Raw genomic sequence first — 15,690 nt, forward strand, 5'->3', positions numbered from 1 at the left:
TCCCGCGGAACCCCGGTTGAGAAACGCTGGTCTAAGGGGTGTAGGAAAATAACTGCGGATGCTGGTACAAATCGAAGGTATCACAAAATGCTGGAGTAACTCAGCGGGTCAGGCAGCATCTCTGGAGAGAAGGAATGGGTGACGTTTTGGGTCTCGACCCGAGACCCGAGACCCAAAACGTCACCCATTCCTTCTCTCCAGAGATGCTGCCTGACCCGCTGAGTTACTCCAGCATTTTGTGATACCTGGTCTAATGGGTGGTAGAAACAATGACTGCAAAAAAAATGGGGTAAATAACTGAAAAGGCAACTACTTGTATAAAGTACTAGACCAAGTGGACCTGTTGGGCCCAAACCTCTCCTGCATTGGCGCAGCACCCTCTCCTCCCCCACTCCCCACTCCCCCTCTCCCCTCCCCCTCCCACTCTCCCTTCCTCCCCCTCCCTCCTCCCCCCTCCCCTCTTCCCCCTCCCCCTCCTGTTCCCTACCCCTTCCCCTCCACCCCTCAACCCCCCTTATCCTCCCTCTCCTCCCTCCCTCCCTAGGAGATAGATTTTAACTTTAAAATGTGAATAACTTTATAAATATAACACCGATTTCAATGAAACTTCTTCCTTAGCACCAAAGGGACGACGGTGAGTACGGTGGGTCTAACATTGTCGTGCTATCATGTACCGTTTTGGCTGTAGTTCAGGAACAAACCAACAAACAAACGAGAGTTTTAGTATATAGATAAAGTACCATGGAGTATTTTGTACCTGTGTAGAAAGAGGCAGCAAGTGAGATCATTTGGATAATTCTTCCAAAGTCACAAGGGGACAAAAGTCTTCTTCTGTGCAGTAATATTCCATAGCCTAGAAATGTCTAGAAATGTCTACGCATAAACATGTCACACACACACTATGGTATAATTTCTCAGTTCGCTCACACAGAACTATTGATCACTTTTAGAAACTGGTAGCCTTTAATGCCGTGAATTGTGCAGAGTGGGGAAAATAACTATGTCCCAAGCAATGTTGCTAAATGTTGCTGAAAAAAGGTCTCGACCCGAAACGTCACCCATTCCTTCTCTCCCGAGATGCTGCCTGACCCGTTGAGTTACTCTCAGTTACTTGTGTCTATGTCCCAAACAATTGCACTTCAAGCCTGGATGTGACATTTTTATAAACTGATCAATGAAGATTGACAATAACATAGTTTGTTCCTTTGATAGATATTTGTGCCTCACTGGTTCCTGAAAGTGTAAGCAAGTACTATAAACTGGTTGTGACTGGTAAGAAGACAATATGTGCTTCAATCTGTGATTCGACAAGGAATGACTCAATAAAGTGTGGAAGAGGAATGTGTGGAATGACAAATAATGGACCCAAATGCTAGTAAGATTTGACAATGATTTGACATATTTCTTTGGATATTATGCCTTTACATGTTACAGCTATGCTGAGGGAGCACTGCAATGTTGAGAGTGCCGTTTTAGAATTAAGTAATAAAGCAAGGCCCTTTCTGTTCTTTTAGTAAGATCTACAGTACTACTTCAAGGAAGAGCATATGAGTTTTTCCCATTGTGCTGTCCAATATTTATACCCCAACCAACTGCACTAAAAGAGACTGTTTGATCACGAGGGTGCTGTTATATGTGTAGTTGTAGTTTGATGTTTCATGGATTATCTCCTCACATTATAAAATGGCTACATTTTGAAAGTGACTACATTGGTCGTGAAGCAATTTGGAATATACCGAGATTATGAAAGATCTGAATAATTCTGATAGTTCTTTTCTTTCTGTAAGATATTGTACAAACGTAGAATTAACTGCTAACAGCAATGAGCTGGTATCTGAACTATCAACCTCACATTTTGCTTCAAATATCCAAATAAATTATTGCATCAATGAACTTTTTGGTTAAGTTCAGTACAAATTATGACATGCAAGAGACATGGAAGTTCAACATAATTGCCATTTTTGGTACCAAATAGATGTTTTGTTTTGGTTACAAAATCAGGTGCACCAAATAACCCCAATATTAGAGTTTTAAAAAATATTATTGTAATTTTTTCTCTTTGAGAAACATTTCTTTTCTTTGAGAAAAGGTATAAGTATAATTGAGCCAAAGATCAAGGCATTGTGAACTGAAGATATAAATTGTACACATCCTTATATCAATACGCAGATTTAAGGCATGTGAGTGAAGTAAAAAAAAGAGGAAAAGAGCCGAGCGCTTGCACGAGGCATACAGCGAGGGTCAAAAAATTGGAACATTTTTGAAAATGTACACACAAAATTACCAGTTTCAAGCCTCTTTTAGTGTATTTCAAAGTAAAAACAGACATCACAAAATAATGTGCATATGTTACTGTATACTAATAACATTTTTATTATTTAAAATAATTTAGTCATATAATCTTGCACTTAAATTTAATATTTACTCATTACAGTCCCACCACTGATTTTCTGGCACTCTTAGTTCCAGAGCTTTGCTGGTTTATCCAGCTGGCCAAGGAAGTCGGCTATGGGGATAGATGTGCTGGCTCCAGCTGGGCTGGAATTCCAGAGCCCCGGCCGCAGGTTGCAAATTCAACCCACCGATCGTGGAAGTTCCGATGAGGTTGAGATTGGCTGTGTTGCCCAGCCTAGGTACCACATTTTCGGGGAGACCTCCAGGGCAGGGGAAATTTCAAGTGGGCTCTCGTAATTTTGTCCGGATTTCAACGATTAGCGGCTATTTTTCGCAGAACCCCTGGCGACCTCTAGCGGAACCCTAGTGTTCCGGGGAACCCCGGTTGAGAAACGCTGCTATAATCCTTGATTTGATTTTTTTTTTCTTTCTTTTCTTCGATCCGATTTCTCCGTTGGTAAGCGCGATTTTGGCAAAGTGAAAAAATGCGGAAATCATGCAAAATGCACGGAAAATGGATTTTAAAAACGCGGAAAATCCGCGTAAACACGGAAAATTCACATGCCTGATTTTGCTGGCAGAGACTTTTAACTTTAAAACAGCAGGAATAATTTATAACATAAATACAACGCACCATTGGGGGCACTTTATATCACTACTGTCAGTATGATGTCTTTCTTACTTGTGTCAGTAAGTGACTAATATGGGCCATGTATGTTGACGATATCATGTGAAGGAAAAACTATGAAAGCAATTATTAGCGTGAAAACAACCTCATGTGTCTAGTCCAATTTCTTGATGGGTTGCATTTCAACAGGGATTGGATATCACATCTCCAAACAAACCCAAGATGTTGGTTTTGTGCAAGAAAAACAAATGCAAACTGATTCAATAGCGAGGCAATTGTGAGAACATGGGATGGATCTCCTGTGTTTAGAACCCAAAAATATCGTAAACAAAGGCAAGAAAGTAGTTGAGTAACTTTCAATTTTTCTCTTCACGTTCTTCTAGCTGTGATGTATCTCAAGACTACTGGCAATTTGGGGATTTCTGTGAGCATCAGATTCACAAAAATGGATTAATTGCTGGTTTTTCAGTGGTACTAATTCTGCTTGTTCTTGGACTTCTGACTCTTGCGATCTACCTGGTGACATTTCGTAAGACAGCAAAGAAAATTCTACACGAAAGGTTTGGTGAAATATATGGTTATTTATTTATATATAAATAATACATATATATATTATGCATAGATCGTGGGGATTGCAAACTCAATTGGAAGAGTGTAGGAGATAGAAATGTTCAACACATTTAAAAGCTTATTCAATGAGCCCATTGCCTCATTTTGGCTTCCGTCTTTCGTTTAGTTTCTATCATTCCATGACCACCGAAATGCTTAAAATTCTGGCTCAGTACCTGAACATCCTTTGTAAATCTAAGTTGATTAGAACGCAAAGAACTCTTTACCGTAAAATAAATTTTATGGAAGGAATGGGCAGGTTGACGTATGTGGCAAAATTAGACAGGCGAGCGTTTTGTTCCTCTTGAGTTCAGAAACTGAGAGATAACTTGCTTGACATATAAGATACTGACGGGTTTAGACAATGTGGATATGAACAGAATGTTTCATTTTGTGGGAGAATCTAGAACTAGGGCTTCCAAAGAGGGCATCCATTGGAGTATTTTTTCACTTTTGAGGTTATGATGTTTCCAGTAATGGGCGAGTTTAGAACCGGGGCACAGCTAAATATACTTTTAGAATGGCGATGACGAGGAATTTCTTTAGGTAGAGGGTGGTGAATTTGTGGAATTCTCTGCCACAGAAAGCAGTGGAGGCAAATCACTGGATGTATTCAAGAGAGAATTAGATATAGCTCTTCGGGCTAACGGAATCAAGGGATATGGGGAGAAAGCAGGATGATCAACCACGATCATATTGAATGGTGGTGCTGGCTCAAAGGGACGACTGGTCTACTCCTGCACCTATTTTCTATTTTCTGTTTATGTTTCTATGACAAAGGATCAGAATTAGGCCATTTAGCCTATTGAGTCTACTCTGCCATTCAATCATGGTTGGTCTATTTTTCTCTCTCAGCCCCATTCTCCTGTCTTCTCCCCGTAACCTTTGTGCCCTTCCTAATCAAGAACCTATCAATCTCTGCCTAAAAAGTACCCAATGTTTTAGTCTCCAGTCATCAGTGGCAATGAAATCGACAGATTTACCACCTTCTGGTGAAATAAATTCCTCTTTATCTCCATTATGAAGGTACGTCCTTTTATTTTGAGGATGTGCCCTCTGGTTCTGGACTCTCCCATTACTAGGAATATCCCTACTATGACCACTCTAACTTGGCCTTTCATTATGTTGCTACCGTTCCAATATAAAGGTGGCAATTTATGACCATATTAGGATCATGTGACCCAAAGGGGATTGCCAGAGGTGAAGATGGTTACCATGTCGTTGCAGTGTTACCGAAAATATTGTATGGTTGAATACAACACATTTTATTTTCCTCCAGACCAAGTGAACCCGTTGGGCCCAAACCTCTCCTGCATTGGTGCAGCACTCTCTCCTCCCCCCCTCCCCTCTCCCTCTCCCCCTCCCTCCCCCTTCCCCTCCCCCCTTCCCCTCCCCATCCCCCTCAACCCCCTCCCTCCCCCATCCCTCCTTCCCACCCTCCCCCTCTCCCTAGGAGATAGATTTATACTTTAAAATGAGAATAACATTAAAAATATAACACCAATTTCAATGAACTTCTTCCATTAGCACCAAGGGGACAGTGAGTAAGGTGGGTTTAAAATTGTCGCGCTATCTTGTACCATTTTGGCTGTAGTTCAGGAACAAAGAAACAAACAGACAAACAAACAAACAAACGTTTTAGTACATAGATATTAGATATTGTTAAGATGATGCCTAAAGAAGAGATTTAGTGTACTAGGTACCTGTTCACCTAGGCCACAAGTGTCAACTGTGAGTCAGGTGAGAGCATGTTTGCCTCTTGGTCAGAAGAATGTAGGTTCAACTTCCACTTTCAACAATTTTAGAATGAAAGTTTATGCTCACGCTCCAATGCAGGGCTACTGAACTGCTGCACACTTGGAGATGGAAATTTTGAGATGAGTCGTGAACCCAAGCTCTGCCTTTTTTTGCAGATTGTTGTAAAATATCTTCTGTACACTTATTGAGAAAAACAGATGTTTTCTCCATGCTTTCTCCTGACCAAGGAGAAAATTCCTGAAATATTTACTAAAACAATAATCCGGTCATTATTACTATGGTTTTCAACTGCAAATTGCCTAGTATATTTCTGACATCAGAACGGCAACTAAACTGCAAAAAATTAGAACTCCTTCACACAATATAGAGTGCAGCTGAATTGCATGTGTTTTTTTCTTTGTAATCCTTTTATGAACCTTCTCAAATTGAAATTCTCTGGCATTTGTGTCTTTTGCAGAGATGAAGAGCAAATGAAAAATATAAGAGAGAAATGGGAAGAAGATGGTTGGGAATGGCGCTCTTCTGTTTATAGCAGAAACCCCCATGGTTTTGATGGTAATGCTGTTATTTATTAATCTAAATTTCACTCTGCGCAAACATACACTAGTTAAAAAATAGCAAACATTTCATTTCACATGAGCTAATTATTATAGAAGACTTTGACATGACAAAGGAATGCTTTCAAAATATAACTCACTGATAGCAGGCATAAGTGAGAGTTGAGTGTCTTCTGCACTCGAAGGATGACCACTTCTCTATCAGAAGGTAGACACAAAATGCTGGAGTAATTCAGTCTGAAGAAGGGTCTCGACCCAAACGTCACCCATTCCTTCTCTCCTGAGATGCTGCATGACCCGCTGAGTTACTCCAGCATTGTGTGTCCAGCCTAAAATTATCGCGCTATTGTGTACCGTTTTGGCTGTAGTTCAGGAACAAACAAACAAACAAACAAACGAGTTTTAGTATATAGATGATGTACAATGTAAAAATATACTTTAAAATGAGAAACAAAGGTAGAACTGGGTTTATCCATTTGCTTTCTCGCTTCCAATTGTCTTTTAACTGCATAGGTATCAAGGCCCAACAGGTAGCATATGTTGGATAATGCCAGTTGTTCCCTACAATACACAAACTGACATGGAAAACAGTGCCTGGTGGTATGCACTTCTTGGGAATCACTCTAGCAAGTTGTGTGGCAATTAGATTCCACATTACTGCAATGATGACAACAAAGTCCAAAACATTCTCAAAATACGCCGAACAATCCCTGTTCCGGACATACACTGGCCCCATCCCCGAACTCTACCTCCGCTACATCGACGACTGCATTGGTGCTACCATGCAGAACTCACTGACTTCATACACTTCACTTCCAATTTCCATCCTGCTCTTAAATATACTTGGACTATCTCCGACATCTCCCTCCCGTTTCTGGACCTCACCATCTCCATCACAGGAGACAGACTAGTGACTGACATCTACTATAAACCCACTGACTTGCACAGCTATCTGGACTACACTTCTTCTCACCCGGTCCCCTGCAAAAAGTCTATCCCCTACTCCCAATTCCTCCATCTACGCCGCATCTGCGCCCGGGATGAGGTGTTTCACATTAGGGCATCAGAGATGTCCTCATTCTTCAGGAAACGGGGCTTCCCCTCTTCCATTATAGATGAGGCTCTCACTAGGGCCTCTTCTACATCCCGCAGCTCCGCTCTTGCTCCCCCTCCCCCCATTCGTAAGAAGGACAGAATCCCTCTCGTTCTTACCTTCCACCCCATCTGCCAGCTTATCCAACAAATCATCCTCCAACATATCCGTCACCTCCAACGGGACCCCACTACTGGCCACATCTTCCCATCCCCTCCCCTTTCTGCGTTCCGCAGAGACCGTACCCTCCGTAACTCCCTGGTCCACTCGTCCCTACCCAAACCACCCCATCCCCGGGCACTTTCCCCTGCAACCGCAGGAGATACAACACCTGTCCCTTCACCTCCACCCTCAACTCCATCCAAGGACCCAGTCTTTCCAGGTGAGACAGAGGTTTACCTGCACCTCCTCCAACCTCATCTATTGTATCCGCTGCTATAGATGTCAACTTCTTTACATCGATAAAACCAAACGCAGGTACGGCGATCGTTTCGCTCAACACCTTCGCTCAGTCCACCTTAACCAACCTGATCTCCCGGTGGCTGAGCACTTCAACTCCCCCTCCCACTCCCAGTCTGACCTTTCTGTCATGGGCCTCCTCCAGTGCCATAATGAGGCCCACCAGACATTGGAGGAACAGCACCTCATATTTCGCTTGGGCAGCTTGCAGCCCAGCGGTATGAACATTGACTTCTCCAACTTTAGATAGTTCCTCTGTCCCTCTCTTCCCCTCCCCGTTCCCAGTTCTCCTTCTATCTTCCTGTCTCCACCTATATTCCTTCCTTTGTCACGCCCCCCCTGACATCAGTCTGAAGAAGGGTCTCGACCCGAAACGTCACCCATTCCTTCTCTCCTGAGATGCTGCCTGACCTGCTGAGTTACTCCAGCATTTTGTGAAATAAATACCTTCGATTTGTACCAGTATCTGCAGTTATTTTCTTACACTTCTTAAACATTCTCAAAATGTTAACTAAGCCATATTCTAAGTCGAGGAACTCTGGACCTTAATACAGTTGCTAAGATTAGATCTGTCAAAATGTTAACTAAGCCATATTCTAAGCCGAGGAACTCTGGACCTTAATGTTGTGATATTGCTGGGACTACTTTGTGTATCCAAGAACTACTTTGTATGGCTGTGTGTATAAGTGATGGGTGTGATTAGGCGGTCACTCTGGATGCAGGTGGCTACGGAATAAACAGCCTGGAGTTAAGCTCCAGCAATGTAACCTTTTATACACGTGTACTTGTGGTCAGTCCAGAGTCACTAAAGGTACAACAGGTACCGGACCACGAAGTACAACACTTAATACAGTTGCTAAGATTAGATTTGCATTTGATGTCCTAATAAACAATATGAGCAATAAACCACGTCAGCATATTTTCTGAAAACCCTCAGGCTAGAAATTCACTCTGACAAGTCTAACTGAAAAGACCCTGTGCCTTAAACTAAACGCAGGCTCGGCGATCGTTTTGCTCAACACCTTCGCTCAGTCTGCCTTAACCAACCTGATCTCCCGGTGGCTGAGCACTTCAACTCCCCCTCCCACTCCCACTCCCAGTCTGACCTTTCTGTCATGGGCCTCCTCCAGTGTCATAGTGTGGCCCATGCAAATTGGAGGAACAGCACCTGATATTTCGCTTGGGCAGCTTACAGCCCAGCGGTATGAACATTGACTTCTCTAACTTTAGATAGTTCCTCTGTCCCTCTCTTCCCCTCCCCCTTCCCAGTTCTCCCACTGTCTTCCTGTCTCCACCTATATCCTTTCTTTGTCCCGCCCCCCCCCCCGACATCAGTCTGAAGAAGGGTCTTGACCCGAAACGTCACCCATTCCTTCTCTCCATAGATGCTATCTGACCTGCTGAGTTACTCCAGCATTTTGTAATACCTGTGCTGTTGACAAATCAACTTCAATAGCATAAGTTTGCATACACTTCAACAAGTCCGAGCAGTCATTGGGAGTTTGTCACATTTTACTTTGAGGTTTCAGAGGTTAAGGGAGGAAGGCAGGAGAATGGGGTGAGACAGATCAGCCATGATTGAATGGTGGAGTAGACTTGATGGGCCGAATGGCGTAAATCTACACGTATTCCTTATGAGGTTTTCATTCTCCCTAGCCCATTTTTCTGATGTAAAGCTTTTCCAAGTTACATCAACAGTAGTATAACATGGAAAATTTATCAGTGAGATTTTCGATTTCACAGTTCTGAAAAACAATGACTTATAAATTTGGGCGGCCACGGTGGTGCAGCAGTGTAGTTGCTGCCTTACAGTGTCAGAGCCCCGGGTTTGATCCTGACTATGGGTGCTTGTCTGTATGGAGTTCTCACGTTCTCCCCGTGTCCTGCATGGGTTTTCTCTGGGATCTCCGGTTTCCTGTCCCATTGCAAAGACATACAGGTCTGTAGGTTAATTGGCTTGGTATAATTGTAACTTGTCCCTAGTGTATATAGGATAGCATTTGTGTGCGGGGATCGATGGTCGGCGCAGACTCAGTGGGCCGAAGGGCCTGCTTCTGCGCTGTATCCCTAAACTAAAAAATAAATTTGTCTTTTTTTCCAGTGTCAAAACATCAGCTGTGATGTATCAATGCAAAAATTAAGATGCTTATTAGGCCCCCCCCCCCTCACTTTTTCAAAATCAGTGAGCTGTTGGACTCCTCTGTACTGTTTCAAGACAAATATCTTAAAGGGTCACACATCCAAGTTCAACACTGTGCCAACCACCAAAAATATTGCCCGGGGAAAGCTTTGTGCTTCTTTCATTGGGGAAAGTGGCAGAGGTGGCATTTTACACAGGTCTCGTAACAACTGAATCATCTTGCGATGATCTTGAGGCAAATTTCCTTATCAAAGCTATTTTATTTATTGTTTTCTCTGTCATTGCCATGGGTACTGTTTGCTTTATGAACTTCATGGGAACAAGGAATTTCATTGCACCCTGGCATGTATGACAATAAACTGATCCGATCGGAATCTGACCTGATCCTGACTTGGACTGTGAGAGGTTATCATATCATATATATACAGCCGGAAACAGGCCTTTTCGGCCCTCCAAGTCCGTGCCGCCCAGCGATCCCCGTACATTAACACTATCCTACACCCACTAGGGACAATTTTTACATTTTACCCAGCCAATTAACCTACATACCTGTACGTCTTTGGAGTGTGGGAGGAAACCGAAGATCTCGGAGAAAACCCACGCAGGTCACGGGGAGAACGTACAAACTCCTTACAGTGCAGCACCCGTAGTCAGGATCGAACCTGAGTCTCCGGCGCTGCATTCGCTGTAAAGCAGCAACTCTACCGCTGCGCTACCGTGCCGCCCTGGTATTTCTGTTTGTCAGAACTCTCAAACAAACTTTGGATAGAAAAACAAACCTCAAGTCAGCTGCCACAAACTGGTATTCCAGTCACCATTCCTCAGGTGGTTTAAATAGGTTCCCCCTCAAAAATCAGTGGACAGAAATTTCAAGTCTGTCAAGAATAAAAGTGGCCCTGTGTTGATCAGATCATAAAAGCAAGTGACAAAAGAGGTGATACTGAAAACTTCACAGTGGCACCATCTAATCAACACCTCCTATGCGAGCAATGGCTGTGTGGTTTGCCCTTTCATAAGCTATTCCTCACTCATATATGTGATTTTAGCAAAAGAAAACCGTGAGGATGTAAAAAATGTTGCATATATAATTTTTAAATTATTTTTTTTGCCTGATGATTATTTGTGTGATTCAGATTCAACAAATGTAGGAGAATCTGCTATCTCGCCCAGGAGAAACATGAAATCAATTCTGGACTCCAACCTCACCCATGGAAAGGTTTGTCTTTAAACCATAGATTGACAGAGTACCCTAATGTGCTAGTGAACACGTTACAACAATAATGACTTGTATATGCAGAATTACTCCAGCAGTTTGTATAATTTTAAAAACTTGTTCATTCATTATAGGAGCAGAATTAGGTCATTCAGCCAATCTACTCTGCCATTCAATCATGGCTGATCTATCTTTCCCATTGAGCCAAAGGGCCTGTTTCTGTGTTGTAATGCTTTAAGACACTTTAAGACAGAAGGTGAAGAGGTAAACAAAAATGCATGTTTAAATATAGTTTTTAATACAAGGCTAATTCATCGCCTATCCCTATTGCATTGCAAAATGGAGTACTGACTAAGTGTAGACCTTGTCATTTGGGTTTATTAGGCAATTCTAACGTAATTCGGTCCCATGGCCATAATGTCATATAATCTATAATGGAACCACCTATATAAATGTCTAAAGCAATAAAGCACGGTAGCGCAGCGGTAGAGTTGCTGCTTTACAGCGAATGCAGCGCCGGAGACTCAGGTTCGATCCTGACTAGGGGTGCTGCACTGTAAGGAGTTTGTACGTTCGCCCCGTGACCTGCGTGGGTTTTCTCCGAGATTTTCGGTTTCCTCCCACACTCCAAAGACGTACAGGTATGTAGGTTAATTGGCTGGGTAAATGTAAAAATTGTCCCTAGTGGGTGTAGGATAGTGTTAATGTATGGGGATCGCTGGGCGGCACGGACTTGGAGGGCCGAAAAGGCCTGTTTCCGGCTGTATATATATGATATGATATGATAATAATCATGCAATAGCAAGTAAGAATTTCATTGTTCTATCTGGAACATATGACAATAAAACACTTGACTGACTGGTGTTGACAACAGTGTATCTAGTCAGGCAACATTGCAACAAGAGTTAGTAAATTTCATTCCTATTGGAAGCATTGGCATGAGAATATGTACTTTATGAAGTGCAAGGAAATGTAGCATATTGGCTATAGAGAAATAAATGATTTGCCTTTGTTTTTCAGCTGAAAATCCAGAGGTTAAAGATGAATACGATTGATTTCTACAGTGAAATATAACATGTCTAGATTACTAATATTTGTATATTGTAAATATTGTTTGCTTTTTTCTGCAGTGAAATATAATATGTCTAGATTACTAATATTTGTACCTGAGCGCAACAAATATTTTAAAAAATGTGTTTTTTGGTCAAGTCTGAGGCATGTATCTATTAATTTAAATAAAGATATTGGTGGTATTGTACTCAGTGAAGATGATTATCAAAAATTGAACAGGATCATCAGCTGGGCAAGTGGGCAGAGGAATGACTCATGGCGTTTGATGTAGAGAAGCTTAAAGTGTTGCATTTTGGGAAGTCAAACCAGGGCAGAACATTCACAGTGAACAGTAGGGCCCTGGGAAGTGATGCAGAGCAAAGGGATCTAAGAATAGATACGCAGGTAGGGACACAGTTCCATGAAAGTGGTGTTACAGGTAGATAGGTTGGCGAAGAAGTTTGGTACATTGGCCTTCAGTCCAGGTATTGAATATATAAGTTACAACACTAAGTACAAGACATGGGTGAGGCTGCATTTGGAGCGTTGTGTTCATTTTTTCTCATTCTGCTGTAGGAAAGATATCATTAAGCTGGAAAGAATGCAGAGATTTACAAGGATGTTGCTTCGACTCTAGGACCTGAGCTAATGGGAGAGATTGGGCAAGCTAGGACTTTATTCATTGGAGCACAGAAGGTGATCTTAGTCACAGAGTCATACAACATGGAAACAGGGTCTTCAGCCCAACTTGCCCACACCAACCACATGTCCCATATATACTAGTCCCAACTGCCTGCATTTGGCCCATATCCCTCTAAACCTGTCCTACCTATATACCTTTCTAATTGTTTCTTAAACATTGCAATAGACCCTGCCTCAACTACCTCCTCTGGAAGCTTGTTCCAAACACCCACCACCTTTTGTGTGAAAAAGTTACCCCTCAGATTCCTATTTAATCTTTTCACCTTCACCATAAAACTTATGTCCTCTGTTTCTCGAGAGGTATATAAAAACATGCACAAAATCTGATAGGATGAATGCACAGAGTACTTTACCCAATGTAGGGGAATCAAGAACCAGAGGACATAGGTTTAAGGTGAGAGGGGAAAGATTTAATAGGAACCTGAGGGACAACTTTTTCATGCAGAGGGTGGTGGGTGTATGGAATGTACTGTCAGTGAGCTAGTTGAGGCAGGTACGATGACATCATTTAAAAGACATGTACAGCTACATGGTGAGGAAAGGTTTAAAGGGATACTAGACCAAGTGGACCCGTTGGGCCCAAACCTCTCCTGCATTGGTGCAGCACACTCTCCCCACTCTTTCCTCCCCCCCACCCCGTCCCTCCTCCCCCTCCCCCCACCTTCCTCCTCCCTCCCTCCCTAAACCCCTCTCCTCCCTCCCTCCCTAGGAGATAGATTTAAACTTTAAAATGTGAATAACTTAAAAAATATAACACCAATTTCAATGAAACCTCTTCCATTAGCACCAAAGGGACGAGGGTGAATAAGTTTGCCTACAATTGTCGCGCTATCGTGTACCATTTTGGCTGTAGTTCAGGAACAAACAAACAAACAAACAAACAAACAAACAAACGAGAGTTTTAGTATATAGATGGGTTAAATGTGGGGAAGTGGGACTAACTTAGATGGAGCTTCTTGGTCAGCATGGCAAATTTATTAAACAAAATCTGGCAAGGGTAAAATGAAGTAATTTGATAGCATGGTCAAAAGGGTCAGTCCTTGCGCTGTACAGTATCAAGAGCCTCTTTTGAAAAAAACTGAACAACTTGCCCAGTAAGTTCTCTGAGTATCTACCTGTAATAGTAATTTCATGTACATTATATTATATTATAACAATCGCAAAATGTGATTCAATGGTAATAAATCAAAATATCATTATTTCCTGCTCCAAGTTTATTTATGACATTCTGGATAGCCACTGGCCTGTAAATTCAACCTATTACGAGAGGATCAGGAGGCACTAAGTTACTTGTGATAAAATTCAAATGAATGATGTGGAGCCAGTAATAAGAAAAGGCTACCTCAAAATCATTTTTGTATTTCAGGGATGTCTGGCTTTGGTTACACGAGCTTCCTAAATGGCAAATTAATGGGATGTTTCTGAACCATCTCCACTTTACAAATTACAACCCATCCATTGGCAATTACAGGTTTCCCTATTAATTTGATTCCTGACCTGATCAGTATTTAACACAAAGTATTGATAAGGTTCAACATGATAGGCTACTCTGGAAGGTTAGATCTCACGGAATGCAAGGAGGGATCGTTAAATGGATACAGAATTTGCTTCAAAGAAGGAAGTAGAGGGTGATGGTGTACTTTATTCTTCAAGAATCAAGAGAGTTTAATTGTCTTATGCACTGGCAACTGAGCAATTTAATTCTTATCTGCAGCCGTTTAATAGGTCTATAAACATAATGCACAGATATACACGACAAATAACGATAATACAATAAATTGGTAACCATAATACTAGGTAACCATAATAATGCAAAACAAAATTGCAGAGTTAAGCCAAAGACTGTCCATATAAAATCATAATTGCTGAGATTAGTGTTGTGTAGTGTTCAAGAACCTGGTGGTTGCTGGGAAAAAGCTGTTCTTGAACCAGCACCTCCTCCCTTCGATGGTGAGGAGGATGGTACCTACAGTATAATGGACCAGACAATGTCTATCAGTTCTGTAGTCTCCTTCGTTCGGAATAGTCAGCATAGTTTTGTAGGTGGGAGGTCGTGTCTCACAAATCTGATTTGAGTTTTTTGAAGACACGACCAAAAAGGTCGATGAGGGCAAAGCTGTAGATGTTGTATATATGGACCAGTAAAGCATTCGACAAGTTCTTCATGGTAGACTGTTCTGGAAGGTTAGATCGCATGGGATCCACGTAGAGATACTGTAGCTGAATAGATAGAAAATTGGCTTCAAGGAAAGAAGAATTGGCTTCAAGGGTGATGGTGGATGGTTGCTTCTCGGACTGGAGGCTTGTGACTAGTGGTGTGCCTCAGGGTTCGGTGCTGGGCCCGTTACTGTTTGTCATCTATATTAATGATTTGGATGAGAACATATACAGCAAGATTAGTAACTTTGCAGATGATATAAAAGTGGGTGGTTTTGCAGATGGTGAAGATGGTTGTGAAAAGTTGCAACAGGATTTTGATCAATTGGTCAAGTGGGCTGAGGAATGGTTGATGGAATTTAATGCAGAACAATGTAAGGTGTTGCATTTTGCGAAGTCTAACATGGGCAGGACCTCCACAGAGAATGGTAGAGCTCTGGGTAATGTTGTAGAGCAGAGGGATCTAGGAGTTCAGGTGCATAGCTCCATGAAGGTGGTCGCAGGTAGATCGGATGGTCAAAAAGCTTTTGATTCATTGGCCTTCATCAGCCAGAGTATTGAGTATAGACGTTGGGAGGACATATTGCAGTAGTATAAGACGTTGGTGAGGCCACATTTAGAGTATTGTGTTCAGTTCTGGGCACCATGTTTTAAAGGAAAGATGTTGTCAAGCTGGAAAGGGTACAGAGAAGATTTACAAGGATATTGCCAGGACTAGTGGCTCTAAGCTATAGGCAGAGGTTGAGTAGACTGGGTCTCTATTCCTTGCAGCACAGGAGGATGAGGGGTGATCTTATAGAGGTGTATAAGATCACGAGAGGAATAGATCGAGAAGATGTACAGAGTCTCTTGCCCAGAGTAGGTGAATCAAGGACCAAAAGACATAGGTTTAAGGTGAAGGGAAAAAGATTTAATGGGAATCTGAGGGGT

General features: G+C 42.1%; 1 protein-coding gene across 1 annotated transcript; it reads left to right on the top strand.

Annotated features, from left to right (window-relative positions):
* The first annotated feature begins 1,343 nt into the window (after positions 1-1,343).
* Positions 1,344-11,978, top strand: LOC144609209 (uncharacterized). The gene is made up of 5 exons (XM_078427624.1): positions 1,344-1,375; positions 3,406-3,582; positions 5,847-5,944; positions 10,772-10,854; positions 11,872-11,978. The coding sequence occupies exons 1-5, from the start codon at positions 1,350-1,352 to the stop codon at positions 11,923-11,925; spliced, it is 438 nt and encodes a 145-aa protein (XP_078283750.1). The 5' UTR covers positions 1,344-1,349; the 3' UTR covers positions 11,926-11,978.
* Positions 11,979-15,690: the final 3,712 nt, after the last annotated feature.

This window comes from Rhinoraja longicauda, chromosome 34 (genome assembly GCF_053455715.1).
Source record: "Rhinoraja longicauda isolate Sanriku21f chromosome 34, sRhiLon1.1, whole genome shotgun sequence".
In the NCBI taxonomy this organism is placed as follows: Eukaryota; Metazoa; Chordata; class Chondrichthyes; order Rajiformes; family Arhynchobatidae; genus Rhinoraja; species Rhinoraja longicauda.

Bases quoted from the DNA above. Each gene is read 5' to 3' on its own strand.
- LOC144609209 (XM_078427624.1), top strand. From the start codon at position 1,350: ATGACAAATAATGGACCCAAATGCTA. The intron at 3,583-5,846 runs GTTTGGTGAAAT...TGTCTTTTGCAG, and splicing joins AAGAAAATTCTACACGAAAG to AGATGAAGAGCAAATGAAAA. The intron at 5,945-10,771 runs GTAATGCTGTTA...TGTGTGATTCAG, and splicing joins AAACCCCCATGGTTTTGATG to ATTCAACAAATGTAGGAGAA.